We start from the raw sequence: 16,980 nt of genomic DNA, 5'->3' as shown, positions 1-16,980 counted from the left end.
GACAATTAAAACCGTTTTATCTCACACCTCTCCACCGGTCAGTACGCTAAGCCTGAGGGGCGAGAGCAGTGTGAGAGAGAGGCCTGCACCAGCGATTCGCGACCTCTTACCTTAAAACCACTGTCTCTCTCAGTAACAGGAAGCCCTGCATTAATCCTTGACACGTGTCACTCCAACGTCTTCTGTTTACCTCCGAAGGTACGGTTCAAGTATACACAAACCACAATTCTCCTACAGCGGCAAGGCTCTTTAACGCCATTACCTTAAAAAAAAAACTGACGATTTGCTATGTTCCCCTAGCCAGCCATCTTCTCACGGCATGAGCTTGAGAGAGAGACCAGCAGCAGCCCATAGCCTTGCACTGAACCCAACGCATTCCCGCGCGGCGAGCAATCAAGCCGATCTGTCTTAAATGGTACGATGCTTTAAAACGCTGCGTTGCGAACTGATAACGTTCGTCGCAAGATGCTGTGGCCAGCCACGATTCTTACTAGCAATAAGCCCAGCTATTTGGTGCTTTATAATGTTTAGTAAATGAAGTGAATCTTGGCTAAAAAAAAACTGTAAAAGTCACTGGCCTGTACTGTGTCACCACTGATCTGTGACGTCAGCACTGATATAGTATAATTTTTAGTATGTTTCTGGCACCTGTTTAAAGCTATCCTGATTAAAGCTACTATGTTTGGCAGCATCTTACGGCTCAACTTGCTTATACAGCGAAACGGCAACGTTTCGACACGTGGTTATGCTGCAAGCGTTGGCGATTACAGACCAATACTAAGCTTTGAGTAGCACCGAGCAGGGGTAATCTGCTGTAATATGGTCTTGTTTGTTGAAAGTTGTTTTCATTTTCGGAAATTTGTCACCAATTGGTTCACAAAGGCATCAGTTTCTGTCACCGATCATACTCGGTAAATTAGAAGCTCTTCTCACTCCTGTGGCTGGGGTTGAATAACGTTATTTCAATGTCATGAATGCCAAGGTGATCTTGAATTACTCACCCTGAAAAAGTCCCACATTCGCAGGCGTGTAGCTCATAAACTGGTAAGATCTAAGTCTTAAGAACTGCAGGGTTGTGCGATGCACCGAAAGGTCCTCGGGATGACTATCTCCGCTAAAAACTTAACAGAAGTGAAGAACACTCCCTTTAACTGTGTTCCGGTGTGGCCCAGCAAGCCTCTGGTTCTTTCAGGGAGTTGTAATCAATTGCTCGCTGTTATTGATCCATTTTTAGTTACCGTATGTCGAAATTCGATCGATAGATCGTTTTTAAACGAACATTTTAAAAAAGGCATTGGGATGTATTTTACATCTTATTAGTATTAATTTCTATGTCATAAATTATATATCATTAATATATATTATTTATGTCATATTATTATTGTCATTTTATTTCTGTAATTATTTTTCGCATAAAAACTAACGGATTCCACCAGAGGGACCCAGCTGCGGATCAGGCTGGTACGGTATCGTCACAGATCATCATATTTCTCATGTGCTCAAGTGTGATGCGCATACTTTGACTTAGTTGCCGAAGAAAACACTCGCGTTCCCATGAAGTTTGCTTTCTTTGGCACTGAATTGTGCCGCATGGATGGGGTTTATGCTAAACAAAATCGTCACCGAGAATCGTGGACATGGCGCCTCAAACAGTCGTGGGTATTGTTAGATATAGTTAGGAACAGGGCAGACCTTTTACCTTAGCGCCTTCGTTCGTGCTGGTTTGTTAAAATGACAGCAAAAATTGTATTGCACGTGTTTTGCGCATTGCAGACAGCTTGAGATTGAAAAGCTGTTAGATCCGAGCGCTGCCCGCCCACACGGGTAATCACGAGTAGCAAAGACAGTAAAGGTGATGAATGCTCATAAGATGCGTAAAATGTGTAAAACATATCATGCCTACCTCGGGCAAAGATTAATAACGCATATCATAAATTGTACAAGATAGAAGTGGAATAAAGTGGTCCACCCCGAAACACAGGTGTTGGCCTGTTTTATGGTGACAAGCGGCCGTCGGCTTCGGCGATTCTTACTTCAGCGGCATCTTTGCAAGCACGCGAAATTGGAAAACACCGGTGAGATTGGGCCCGCGGAGTGTTTGTTTCGGGATACGAGCACCAGGAGGAATTCCAAAAGCTTGGTTTATCACGACCCGGAGATGTCGGTCATGCCTGACTCAGACGTGCCGTGTCATGACATGTCAAGTGTCATGACACGTTACGTCATCACATGTAGATTATGTCTCTCAGTACACAGATCGCATCTGATCCCGTGCTCTCGTGTCGTGACACGCCGTACACCCATACGTGACACCCGCCGGCGGTGGTTACACGTTACAATCTTACTTTTTAGGCTGAAAAAGTGTTTACAAGTGCTTAACTTCAAAGTGATAACCGTTCAAAGCGTGCCAACCACGCGGCAGGCAGGCAGTACCGCTGCATCGTACAAGACAATAGGAAATTTTCTGCACTCGCCGTCGTAGCTACGGCCTCATTCCATAAGCTGAGCACACTTTGTATCATTATACTTCGTCATATAACATCATCTGAATACCTCCGTGCTTCGTGCGCGGTAATGGGATTTTCTGCCTTAAAATCACCGCTCATCTGCTTTTTAACTACAGGTGTGCAAAGGCATATTCAAGGTTTCAGGGTATTGAACTGCTGGGGCATCTGTCAGGAAGCGATCGGAGAAATGTAACCAAAATCCAGGGCTCGGTTTCAAACGGCATAAAGGCACAGGAATCAAACCCACGAGAGAGGCTGGATCAACGAGCCTCGTCGCGCCCAGATGGAAACAAGGTAATGGGACACCCTAAATGGTGCGATATGCTACTCGTAGCGGATCAGGTGATCCTGGGATTTAGTGCTTAAAGGATTGGTTTGCGGTGACAATGCATCTCGCGGTTATTCATACGAACACGGGATGACCGCATTACCGCTGACAACACAGCAGACCACAGCTGGCAACACAGCCGGCCACAGATGACAACATAGCCGGCCACAGCTGAAAACACAGCAAGCTACAGCTGACAACACGGCAGGCCACAGCTGGCAACACAGCCGGCCACAGATGACAACACGGCAGGCCACAGATGACAACACAGCAAGCCACGGATGCCAACACAGCAGGCCACAGATGACAACACAGCTAGCCACAGCTGACAACACAGCTGGCCACGCAACGCAGCCGGCAACAGCTGACATCACAGTCGGCCACAGATAACAACACAGCCGGCCACAGCTGGCAACATAAACCTCAGCTGACAACACACCAAGCCACAGCTGGCAGCACAGTCGGCCACAGCTCACAACACAGCAGGCCACAGCTGGCAACACAGCCAGCGTCAGCTGACAACACAACTGGACACAGCTGACAACACCGCCGGCCACAGCTGGCAACACAGCCAGCGTCAACTGGCAACACAGCCGGCCACAGCTGGCGACACAGCCGGCCACAGCTGGCAACACGGTAGGCCATAGATGACAACACGGTCGGCCATAGCTGACAACACGGAAGGACACAGTTGACAACACGATAGGCCACAGCTGACAGCACAGCAAGCAGCAGCTGACAACACAGCAGGCCACAGTTGGCAACTCAGCTGGCAACACGACCGCTGACATAAGGAGATAGGGGATGTGAGGGGGGGGGGGGGGGGGGTCTCCCGGCAGTATTTAAACGAGATGTGTCTGGGATAGACGGCTTCATTTTCATACGCGCCAGCTATCGACAAAATATGAAATCCCACCAGCGACTCGTGCGTCGGCAAAGAAGATTACTAATGGGACGGCTGCATGATTGGAGATAGCAGGCTTTTTTTGTTCGACGGAGTCGGCACTGGACATCCGGCGAACGCTGCATGTTAACAGCCGGGAAGATTAATAAAGATAAGAAAGATAAAAAGGACTTAAGCCTTACCTGCTCTGTGGGTGGAATCCCTGCGGTGAATGTTGCCAGAATGCTGAATGTTGTTGTCGTATTTAATTGGATATCGTACACGTGGCACTTCGATAAGAGTGCCCTCGGTGTCTCACCGTTTTGAATACGACACTGCCCGGGAGGAAGCCGATTTTGTCTGGGAGACCCCCTGGAAAATCCTGCCCCCATCTCGCAATCCGTGGCGCCGCCCATGCTTCATAGTATGAATGCAGGTCAAAGTATGCACTGGCCGTACATCCGCAACGGGGGGGGGGGGGGGGGAAGGGGGCTTCATTCACCGGGTGAGGACGGCACGTCCGGTTCCATTCCGCTCTGTTGACACTCATAAGGCCCCTACCACAATGCCTTCCAGTGTTCTCCGCTGTGATGCGGATGCCTCACGCAGTGGCGGCGGCACAGAGGCAGCACAGCAAGCCAAAACAGCAGCGGCAGCACAGCAGGCCAAAACGGCCGCGATGAATGAGCCACGTGGTGCATGACGCCTCTGTTGGTCGATGTGCCAGGTGCGCGATTTGGTCACGCTGGTCGATGTGCGGGAGTCGTTTGCAGAAATGCTGGTCACCGATGAAGCAGCGGCCATGCTCACTGGAAGTTAAGGGGACTTAAAGTGAAACTTACTGCCACGTTTCGCCACTGGAACACATTCGTCCCGTATGGTTCGCCACGATAGCGCTCCTAAACATTCCGCAGTGCCGGTGGCAAATGACGAAATGTCGCGTCAGTGCTGTGTAGCCTTTATTTACGTTTAACGCTCAGCTGTTGACTTAACGTCGGTCTGTGGGCAGTAATTAAAAGTTGTCATTCAACGTGCTAGGGACACAGAACAAAAAACCCAGCGCGGAGAAGTTTTTCTAGTTGTGCTACGTAGGTAAGGACACTAGGCCATCAACTCGCTGCACGAGGGCGTAGCAAGTATTATGCACACAAATGAATCCTTTTCAGACGATGCGTCGCAAACGTCTATAAGTCCGATGTAAAAATGACAAGCAATGGATATTGAGACCGGCAGCGTCAATCGGAAGCCTTCGCCACAGTCCTTCCTTTCGAATGTCACAGCAGGTGCCGTCGTCTCCCACCACCCGCCACCGTCTGGTAGTGCTCGGCGAGCCCGCTGCGGGTCGCATGTAGCCCCGATACTGACGCTGCCGTCCGTTACAGATGATGGGACAGCAGTTCATCATGGTGATTCGTCCCAGCCTCGTGGAGGCCAACCAGTGGGGCGACGGTGCGGAGCAGGCGTGGCTTAAACTTTTCCAGGTGAGTCACACCCCGACACGCTGGCGATGGGGAGGGGGTGTGGGGGGTGGCGGCGGAGATGGCGATCCATGCATTATGAGCAGGAAATCGACCGGCCCATTGGTCGTATTAAACCATGCGAGGCTTAACAAATTAGACGCACTTTGCAAGGTCGCTGACCCGCGGCAGGCCAAGGACAGGTCATGGTTTCAGCGAAGACAATTTCTAGGGAATCGTTCAATCTCATGCAACAGCAGAGTGTTAGCCAGAGCCATGAATCTCTGAGGTGTTTTTTTGGGCAGCATAGCAATTGAATGAATAAATTCCATTGGCCTAGGGCCAGGAATGAAGATTGGACTGGGGTCAAAACCAACCTGTTTATTTCTGTGGAGTTTGCTGTAAAGGATAGTTTCTGACGCTCATTTCGAATTTATTGAGAACTAATATTCCATAGTTTTTCTAACGAACGTTATATAGTTGGTTGAGGCTGAGGTAAGTTGGCATAGGCTGAGAGAGACAAATAGCTAAAGCTTCTCCCAAATACACAAAACACGTGCTTTCCTCGACTTCGCATTTTGTACTCAAATTGGAAAGGAGGGTTACATCAATAAACTGTAATCCAACAAGTGATCAAGTGAACAAAAAAGTGATCTACACACTGGTATATACTGAGCAACGCTGGACCACTCTGAAAAAGAACGAAACACACAGTACGCGCGCCGGGGTTCATAGATTGGCCTTCGGTGGATTATTCTTAAAAGCACCAAAGACACGGTGTGAATAAGCACGAACAAGTAAGGGGACCACTTGTACCATGAACACATAGAAGGCTCCATATGTACCGCGTGAGTTGTGAGTTTTTCGGTGGTAGATTTGGAATTCCCTTTCTGTGCTGAAAGGTGCAAATAAATTGCAATGTTAAATGCAACGTATGTACTCAATGTTACATACACACCAAGGCTGGCGCACAGTAGTGAAACCAAGGGAAAGGGAGGCTCCTCCCCGCTCCCCCGTCCCGTCAGCTTCGAGCGCAGCTTTTTACCCTCACACCAACGAAAATAGTTCCAGAATTTGGCGATCAGGAAACCTGCTCTGGCTTTGAACCTCACGACACTAGCATGGGCAGCAAAATGCGGAGCCCAACAGCCGTAACTTAGTCCCAAGGCCAGGGCATAGCCGAGTGAACAAGGTGCGGTACGCAACAAAAAAGCTGTTTAGGGCACTAGGGCACACCAATGTCGATAGCTCATTGATACGCTAGTATTGTACCTGTGAGTGTTTGTTGGGTCTGTTAGTGTGCCTGCAGTACGTAATCAGAAGGGCGGGGATTCGCCCGTTAAGATGTTAATGAGGCGAGAACTCGTCCGTAAATATGTCTGAAGGGCGGGAACTCGCCCGTAAAGATATCAATGTAGCGGCGACTCGCCCGTAAAGATGTCAATGAGGCGGGGACTCGCCCGTTGAGATGTCAATGAGGTGGGGACTCGCCTTTAAAGATGTCAGAAGGGCGGGGACTTGCTCGTAAATATGTCTGCGCTGCGGGAGCTCGTCCGTAAAGATATCAATGGGCGGGGACTCGCCCGTAAACATATCAATGGGGCGGGAAATTGCTCGTTAAGATAGCCCTCTTCCGCCGCAAATTCTGGCTGCTCTATGCGTCCGAAGCTCAAGCATCTGGCATCACAGGTCTCACCGTCCTTCGACTGGAGAGCAGAAAGCATATTGCCTGACTTGCTGATCGTCATGCCCAAGATCGTAACACACCGCAACAAGATCGCAATAGCCCGCCACTGGATTTGTGCAAAGCTGGTATTACTGGCGACATGACACTGACTTGGCTTAGCAGCATAGCACGGTGAGACTCCATGAGAGTCACCGTCCTGGTTCCGGTACGGGTGGTATGACGAATACGCGGAGCAATTCGCGCTCCACCTGACTCTGACTCCCTTACTCTGACCCTGACTCTTAAACTGGCTCTGGTACTGACTCCCGAACTGGCTCTGACTCTGATTCTCTCACCGGCTCTGACTTCGACAGTCTGGTCGACTATGACTCTCTTACCGAATCTGGCTCCCTAAATGACATTGACTCGGGCTCTATAACTGACTGACCTTCCGTCTTTGACTCTGGTTTGGCGCGCAAGTAAAACTAATGATTTCTAGCGTGCACGCTAATATCGCACGGCTTCATGGAGATGGAGTGAAAAAGCAAAGGAAACGGAGCGCCGATATACTGCCCAGCCATGCCTACAAACCATCCTGATGATACATTCTGCAATCGTGTGCACATGATCTTTAACTCAAGGCTACATTTACCCATCAAAACATGAAATGAACAGTCAGGCTGTTCACCTAATTTGACCTTGAATTCAAACTTTGCATGTTCGCAGTCGGAATATTTCTGCACACGAGGAAGACTCCTGAATGTTTGCAAGTTTGTTTTGCGTTGCAGGTTGCGGTCAGGAACCGGTAAAACAGTTGCACTTTTACCCCGCCACAATAGCTACTCACATACGATGTCAAAACAAGTTGTCAAAAAGAGACGAAAAAAGCCAAATTATGCTGTTCAGTGCTGTGCTAAAACCAGCCCATTACCGGAGCTCCAAATTGGAGGTCAACACACAACAGGGGCGTGTTACCATCTCTCGGATAATATGGAAGCTTACAGGTAGGAGAGAGGCGTTCAGTTCAAAATTCAAAGCAAAAGTGACGGCTCAAAATCCAGCTATGTGCCTCTGACAGTGGGCCACGAATGCGGCGTTAGCGAGTGCCTCTGGTGGCCTCAAAGTCTAGCTTGCGTGGCAGACTTGATTTGCAGATAAAATCCCAAAAGAGTAAGGAACAACGACGGTGCAAAGAATTGCCAGCCCTTCCCGCATAGAGCCACGTTTTGCGAGCGTGCCGGGCGAGCCAACCTCCAGTTCACGAACCGGCCGCTGATGGGTTATGCGAAAAATGGGGGCGTGTCGGAAATTAATGTGCTGTAAGGTAATGCACGTTACATGCAGACACACTCAAGTGGCTTCACGGCTCCGCTAGTAAAGACCATAGGCATCACACTGCCTCCACATCGTTCCGCCGCCCGCGCCCTCAGCTAGCGCCAAGGTTGATTGAACCAACGTGTTTATTAACCACGTGATGAAGTGTGAGAATTCGTCAGCTGAATGTCGCGCGTCAAACCGCCGGCATCGCGGCTGCTGGCACGTTGCCAGCCTTGGCATAAGCTGTAGCTGGAAGCGGTTGGAATGTATAACGAGCAGGAGGCGAATCGTCTGAACGCCGAACCCCATGATTTATATTCATGTAGTGTTGAGAGAATGTTTCATGTCTTGCCTTGTCTTTTTGGTGTTCGCGTGTCAACTGCTGGCGCAATCCGTTCGTTAGTATTGGCTGCGCCAGCGTTCTAGCCTCCATCGTACCTCACATCCTGTAACACGCGCCCTGGTCGCCGACAAATGCGACGCGGCCGGATTGGGGGGGGGGGGGGGGGAGCAGAATCTGATTGCACAGAGGGATCTTTAAAATTATGAAAGGTAGAAATACTAAATTCGTGTAATTTGTGAATGTTGAGCCATCTGATAATTAATTCTTATCGAAATTTGGGGCCCCTAGACTGTGACCTTCTGGCCAAGCAAGGTCAGACAATGTCAGGTTCCAAATCGGTGTCTGAAATACCTACAGGCCTCCTCATGTATCCCGCTTTAACCTAGATGCCTCTTATAAGTGAATGATAAATTTAGCTAAGCTGTTTTTCCTTGGTCATAATTTGCCAATTGTCCCCTCTCACCAGACCCCTAGAATGTTATGACACGTCAAATTTTAGCTGTTCACGGTGCGGGAGGCTAGATCTAAACTGGTTACCACCAGACCGTCTCGAAAAGCACGCACGACTGCCTAATCGCAGGAGTCGTGGAGGAGTTCAGCAAAGGGCCGGGCACCTCAGTTCCGGGTCACGGAGGTCAGAAGTCCGGCAGCCGAAGGTCAATCGCTGTGTCCCATCCGATCAAAACCATCCAAAACCCCATCGGTCATGTGTGTTTCGCCTCGTACGCCGCTGTAGGTTGGAGGTCGTCGATGCGAGAGGGAACGCGCAGGTCAACCCGCGTGGCACGTCAGCGGCTTAGGTCAGCTCAGGTCACATACGCTACACGCCTCGTTCTGAAACTTTGTAACCGTACCACAGCGCCAAGTAAGCCTGGGCGACTGTTTCCGTATGATCGCCATGTCTGCTTTATTCGAATCGTCACGCGCGCAACTGCAAGAGATCCACAGCCTTCTTCTGCCGGAAGAGCCAGTGGGAACCAGAAAACAGCCCTAGAAACCAGGCACATGCCTGTCTGTAAGGGATGGGATGAACTCACCTCCGCCTGTGTCCTGACTGTTGATGTGATAGGTGGGGGTGTGGGTTGGAGAAAGGCAGATCGATCGGGATAATTCCGTCATTTTCGAGATGGACGCCCAGGGGGCGGTCGATGATGGAGCGATGATGTGGTTGATGGATGATGGGGACGGATGATGATGAGGTCGATGATGTGGTTACGATGTGTGCTGATGGAACGTGATGATGATCGGTGCTGATCTGACGTGATGATCGGTGCGTATCAAACGTGATGATGATGGGTGCTGATGGAACGTGGTGATGATCGGTGCTAATCGAGCGTGGTGATGACCGGTATTGATCGAACGTGGTCATGATCGGTACTGATCGAACGCGGTCATGATCAATCCTAATGGAACACGGAGATGATGAGTGCTATCAGAACGTGGCGGCGATGGGTGCTGATCGAACGTGGTGATGACCGGTGCCAATCGGGCGTGGGGATGATCGGTACTGACCGAAAGTGGTGATGATCGGTGCTGATCGAACGTGGTGATGATCGGTATTGATCGAACGTGGTCATAATCAGTACTGATCGAACGTGGTCATGATCTATCCTAATGGAACACGGAGATAATGCGTGCTAACCGAACGTGGTGGCGATGGGTGCTGGTCGAACGTGGTGATGATCAGTGCTGGGCGAACGTGGTGATGATCGCCGTTGATCGAACATGGTGAAGATCGGGGATGGCCGAGGCAGCGCACATTTGTGGGAAGATAGTTTTCTTGCGATGATTTGTTTAACATTTAAAAAAGACATTTTATAAAGAAACCATTTCCTTTTAATACATTTTCTTATTCTGATTTGGCGAAAGTCAATTTAAAAGGACAAAACTCGACATTAAGTGTAACGGAAAATCTAACGAGCGATTTCTCAATGCAAAGAGGATAATGTTTACAGGCTGGTGGAAAACTTTATTCTGGTACATCATTGCTCGGAATTAAGTTTATGAATTGACCCACTCCCACGGCGCTGGCCGACACTGGCAAGCCGCCAGCAAGTATCAGTGTGGCCCTTACAATCACATCAGATAAAAAAATGTCAGGTCGCTGACCGCCAAGCCATCGTTATTCAGTGAGCTGAAAATCCGCTCTCCCAAGAAAATTCAGAGGAACTTGTTCAGGCATACTTAGCTCGACAATCGACCTTTTGCCCTCGCCGTCGACTCACCGTCGTCAGGCACTAGCCACTAATGTCACTGGGTCCCAAACAGCGCGCATTCGGCGACTAATGAGACGATACACCGCCGCACTTAGCCAGAAGCGTGTCCAAATGGGCCGATGGATTAGGCGCACTGTATGATGTGGTTTGCATTAATGGCGAGTCATTAATGATGGCCCGAGAGGTCCGCAGGTCATTAATGATGCAAATTGCGGTTATTCTGCGTGAGTGCAACAGGATGGTCGAGATGCAGTGGATTGTGGGCAGATAAATTCCCACCCATGGCAGCTCCGAGGCGCTGCGCATTCAAGAAACCAAAATGCCAAAATAGTACAATAAAAGATGATACGTCAAAATACATAAAAACGCCTTCATAAAAAATGAAACAAAATAAACCAAGATATATTTGTCGGAGCACAAGCGAGGCGAGTCGATGCCTTCTCCATTGCTCGGGTTGATTAGTTGCTAATGTCGAACACGCTGGCCTAGCTCATGCGCTGCAGAGTACGCGGCGTGCTTCACTGAAAATGTTTGTTACGGATCACGACGCAGTGCTCCTTCACTCTGCGGCCACGGTCCCCGGATATTTTGAGTGGTTTACAATACTTGTCACTCAGAAACGCGGTTTTGCAAAATGAGTTTGGGTGCCGGCCTAACCAGGGCAAAGCAGCTAAGGCTCCATTGAAATGCACAACAAAATGGCTGCCATCCGAAGCTAGCACAACCGGAGAGAAAACTGAGCATATCATATTATCATTTCAACCAACAACGTTGCAGGCTTCATGTCGCTTTCGGCGAGTCAAACCGAGACACCTTCGGAAACGCGTTTCAAGTTAAGGAGGGAGCAAAAAAATTTATCCTGCCTGTCTCCCTTCTTCTTGCCACTTCACCAGCTGGGTTTTCTTAACACGAGAAGTGCGGGGACATGCTCCCACACTCGGCCAAATCCCATCCCCTTCATAGCTGGTCCAGTTCCGTTCACACATCACACACATTCACCGTGCACCCCATCACACAAGATTGCAGCTAATATTGTGCACTTTTGTGTTGTTTTCATGTGAATTCACGAACAACGCGGCATAAATCCGGGACAAATGGAAATTCAGTGAAAGATCATAAGTTCATGTTAAAGATGTCATGCCTTTAGTGTCTTCCCTCGCTCAAAATGCCGTAACAAGGCCTTGACCTCTGGGGCATAAGACGCCTATTTATCGCTTAGTTATCGGTAAGCCCCGTGAAGGAGACGCCAGAAGAATCGTCCATAAGTATGACACTGCTTTAAGAATGACCATGTTACGGGGCACTTATTGTGTTAAGCTTAACCGAATATCGTGGATTTTGTTGCTGAGACGACGGCGTGTAGGTCCATGTCCCAGTGAGGTCATGCACGCAGAGAATCCAGACAACGCAGATAATGAACACGGGGAAGTCGATGCGGGTGCCGGGCTGTTGTCATGGTGAGCCCATGTCAGACGCGTTGATCAAATCGCAACTTCTTATCGCTTGAAATGAAATACATTCACTAGCTCGAAAAAATATCGCACAAACACACACACACACACACACACACACACACACACACACACACACACACACACACACACACACACACACACACACACACACACACACACACATATATATATATATATATATATATATATATATATATATATATACATGCGAGCTGCTGCCCATACAACACTTCAACCGGCTGTTTCAAACAACAAATAACTGTTTCAATGAGCATCTGTGCTACATTGCTCTCGTTTTAGAACTCTGGACACTGAAGGACAATCGTGTTGCCGAGCTCAGGCGTGGGCCGGCACCTCTCGGGCCGGATCGTCGCCTTCATTGCCACCACCCACTCCGGCAAGGGTGTGTGGGCCACCCACAAGCGTACCCAGCTTCTAATCTTGGAAGAAGCTAAATTCTACAGACAACTTCAAGTTGCCGAAAACCAAGTAATAGACGGAATAAAAAGATTCTCACCGTCCTGCGATTCGCGGACGTCAGACCTCGACGCCCCGTACTACAGCCCCTTGGTCCGCTCGTATGCTCGAGCGCACTCTTTCCTGGAACGCAGCCTGGTTAGAGAATTGTGAGTTGCTGCCCACAGAGAGCTGTCACGTACTTTGACAGTCGTGAAAGCAAAAATTACCAGCTATTCAACACGCATTCACAAGGCAACACGTGCCTAAAGCTTTGCGAGTTGATGCAGTTTTGCGCGAAGCGTGTTGCTAACTTCTTAAATGTTACACGTCATTCCTGCGTAGGTTCCCATGCACTACGTGACATATCCAGCTGGTTCCGGCGATTCGACAAGAGAATTCAGCTCTCAAAGGTTACGCGGGCTCACCTCAAAGGAGGAACGTACCTTCCCATATGTTCCTCTTGCCTTCATTTCGGGGACAAGTTTGAGTTCTCTGGATTTGCGTGAATTGGTAACGGCACGTTTGCTCGTCGGCTCAGAGGACTCCGCTGCGTCGCACTGTTTGTGCTCGTGTATGCGGAGGCTCAGGCTGGTCGCGAACGTTTGGTTCGGGGTCGCACAGGGAAACTGTGTTTTGTGTGTCAGGGAAACCGTGTTCAACAAGGTAATCAGCGGAACCACTTCTGCCGCTTTCGTCCTTGCCAAGCTTGATGCAGACGTTGACGCTGCTGCGCGGTTTCCAGGTGATCAGCTACAGCATGAAGCTGGGCTTGCGCGACAGCCAGACAGCTATGCAAGAATCATCACCGCGGCGCAGCATGAAGCTGCCGTCTCTCCGTCGCAAGTCCACTCCGCACGCGCAAGAGGTCACGACCCACACCATCGAGTACTGACCCCTGGCCGGCGGCCGCCTTAATCCTTAATCCCTGCCTGCAAACAGGCGCGGGCGCAGACTCTTGCGCCCGCAGGCGGTCGTTGACCTTTGACCCGCGGCTCGAGGGGGGGGGGGGGGACGGCTTCGAGCGCGGTGACTGAGTTGTGGTGATTCGGGTCGTGTTGGGCCCGCTCCAACCGCCACGGCAGGGAGGCGACTGGATAGGCGAGGTCGGAAGGATCGTCGTGAATTACCATCAAAACGTGGTGGCTTCCTGTGGATCAGTGTTTTCGTAGCTGGGACTTGTGCCGCAAATTGCGCATCCGTTCGCACGGTGCGTATTTGAGGACCATGCCCTCCGTTCGTGTTTTCCTGTGTTCGCACGTACATCGCCTGATATAATGGTAAAACCCGACTCGGCGTGTTCCCGCTCTCTTTCGAGCCTTTCCACCATGTCCTCAACGAAGGACGCTCACCGTCCCACGCTATGCGCTATGCGGCAAAGTAAACGCTGGTTAGTGTAACGCCACTGGACACGCAGTCATGTATGCCACAATGCCCTCACGAATGACGCTGGCGCATCTGCGTGGCTTTTCAAGCGGCTAGAGGCTAGTGGTGGGCTGAATGGCCGACCTCTTTAGGTTTTGGTGGTCAACAGCGGTGTCAACTGTGCGTATGCGGGGTCTAGAGCCCTGCTCGTCTCACCGTCCGTGGCTAGGGCAAGGATGCGGTTTTGTTCGTGGCTTCGCACAGCCTTCAGAGCATAGAGCTGGGCGATTGGTTGACTTTGTGTGGCGCCTGGAAGGTGATAAGGACGCGCGTAGAGATGAACGAATAAAAAGACGTCAGCTCGTGGTCCGCGAGCTGGAACCCTTTCCGAGGGTGCAGTTAGTATTCCGTGCACAAATTATCCTCGGAAAGTCACCAAACGTGGTCATTCGATAGCCCACACAGGGGAATGACGTCATTAAATGGGCATTTGTGCGTTCACTCCTTAGCCTGTTCGGGTACGGCTTAACTAAATGATGTGATTGTGTGCGTACGGGTGGTTTGTTCATGGCGTGTAATGTCTGGTGTCATCGCCGTACCAAGACACATGCGTGTGATGGTGTGTAAAATTGAAAATACTAGATGTGTTCACGCACGGGACAAGGCCTGAACCGCAGATTTAGGTGGCAACCAGTTACCCCTCTACCAAAATCTTAGCGTGACCAACTACGATTCTGCTTCCAGAAGAGGCTGAAAGGGCGTGCTATCACGAACGGGCGAACAGTGCGACGCTTCTTGTCACTTAGCTCCGTGCCATTCAAACTGTCGATAATTACCCGCACTCACGCTCGGCGTAATTCGACTGTACTCCGGTATATTTCTGCCGATATTTTCGAGGCTTTTGTCTTGCGTCGTGCTGTGGCACAGACGTCACAAATGTAGTCATTCGCACGGGCATAGCTGCGTTTAATGCTGCATTGCCAGAGAGGCTGCTGGGCTGAATGTGCCATCAATATCGCACATTTACGTCACTGCTTGTGTGAATGTAATGTGCTTCGACAATACACGTCGACAAGTGTGTATGTCTCAAGCCGAGGCTCGGAATCGAGATAGCCCGGGTCTTGTCAGCAGCTGCCTTTTTAAATGCTGCAATGTCGTTCGGAAGATAAGCATTTCAGGTTTAAAGCTCCATTTTGTCAAAAGGCGATTTATTTATTGGCCCGTACCCGCAGATTTCCGTACGTATATCTTGCACCATTTGTGCGTACAGATGGGTACAGGTAATAGAACGCCACATGCTACGATCCCAATATGTTGAAAAACTCGTTTAAATCAGTATCTAGATATTCTTAGTTACAAACTCTGACAGGGAAGCAAATCCAGCGTATGCTTGGTGTACGTCAAATGCAATGGCAGAGCTTTGCAAACATCCGTTAAATGAGTTCCCTTAAAGGAGTTTCTATTTTTTAAAGTTTTCAGAAAACTTTTTTGGGGATAAGCGCCCTGGTTATCGACGAATTTGAATATCACTAAAATCACGCTTGAATTACCCAATGCACACTATAAGCTTTCATTGTGGTCACATTTCAACTAAAGCTGTCTCGAGACTCACGCTGCATTCCGTTTTGCGACTCTCTTGGCGCAGGCAGACATCGTTTTGAGAGTGTGGTCTCCTAGTCAGTACACCGAATACCTGATGGTTTCGCAGACTTGAAAACATACTTAGAGGACCATTCCTGCATCTCACATGCATTAGTCAGGATTTACGATGCAAGATCTCCCACCGTCGGCCCTATCCCTCATCTTCACTCAAAGCACGGGCGGATTTCTGCAATGGGTGGGGTGCGCGCGCGGGTGCTGCTGCCGTAGGTCTCTGATATGCGTCACCGGCTGCCGCCATCACGCCCCCTCACAAGAGCAAATTCTTCGTGAGGAGCCCATTGGTCGGCATACGAGCCAGGTGATGTTACGCGCACGACTCGGCACGTAATGAGTCCGGCACACCCGACATCAACACACATGGCAGCCACAGAGCCAGGATGACGCAGGTGACCGCGGTGTCGGCGGGATGGTAGGTCCGGTCAGGCATCGTGAACGGCGGTCCCACCTTACATGGTTGTGCGCCCGTAACCGTGGTATCCTACCTCCACCGTTTAGCTAGTGGTAATGGTTGAACGGGGCAAAAACAGAATCAGACGCATTGAGAAAGGTTAAACGTCCTGAATTCCACGGTACGTCCCAAATCGGTAGGGATCCCATGTAACTGGTGAACTACACTGGCAAGGGCCCGCTGAATATCGACGCTGGGAGCCTCCTGGTCCTTAACTAATCCACACAGACCTCCTACATTCGGAGCTCCACCACATTCACTCAAAGCAGGCACATCCGCAGCTGCGCGCGCCACCCGGTTCATTCTTGGCTCGCACGTGGGTAGGGCCCCACCCTTTGCCCTCCCCCTTTATCCAGCGCTTTGGCATCATAATTGATACGCCTGCGCAAGTCATCGTTGAGTTGAACTGAATTGCGTTCAACGCGTTTCAAACACCCTTTGAAGCAACGTGTATGCTGCTTTGTAAACACATCAATTCAATTAACTTGTTGTCAGCGTGAAGGTCAATTAGAAGTCAATTCGGTTATCAGCTTGGCTCAACGCGGCCTCTGGGATGGCCTCAGGTGACCCAAAGCTCGGCCGACGACCGCTCGTTCCCGCGCCTGACCTTCAGCGTGACGGCGACGCTCCCCCCCCCCCCCCCGTCTCGTCCACGGTGGGGTGGCCCACCACTCCTTCGTCCGTGCCCACCGTCCGCAGCTTTCCACTGCCCCGCTCACGCTTTAGGCGGCGTCTCGTCCAGTGCGGAGACGCTGCCTGCGGCGCTTCCGCGCCCTCGCCTTCCGCCTGCCGGAGTGAGCTTTGCGAGCCCCCCCCCCCTCCCCCCGTGGCGCGTTCTTTCCTTCGGAGGCCTGGAG

The 16,980-nt window shown here is 50.4% G+C and overlaps 1 protein-coding gene across 1 annotated transcript in view; it reads left to right on the top strand.

Annotated features, from left to right (window-relative positions):
- Positions 1 to 15,041, top strand: part of LOC119104769 (neuroglobin) — a gene marked incomplete in the record, with an annotated part of 118,452 nt that extends 103,411 nt beyond the window's left edge. Inside the window, 2 exon segments of the mRNA XM_037228489.1 lie at positions 5,101 to 5,199; positions 13,394 to 15,041. Of these exon segments, the coding sequence (XP_037084384.1) occupies positions 5,101 to 5,199; positions 13,394 to 13,543 (249 nt within the window).
- Between the last annotated feature and the right edge of the window lie 1,939 nt (positions 15,042 to 16,980).

The sequence above is a fragment of the Pollicipes pollicipes genome, unplaced genomic scaffold (genome assembly GCF_011947565.3).
Source record: "Pollicipes pollicipes isolate AB1234 unplaced genomic scaffold, Ppol_2.1 Scaffold_6052;HRSCAF=7182_pilon_pilon_pilon, whole genome shotgun sequence".
In the NCBI taxonomy this organism is placed as follows: domain Eukaryota; kingdom Metazoa; phylum Arthropoda; class Thecostraca; order Pollicipedomorpha; family Pollicipedidae; genus Pollicipes; species Pollicipes pollicipes.
This window is presented reverse-complemented; position numbering and strand designations above follow the sequence as displayed.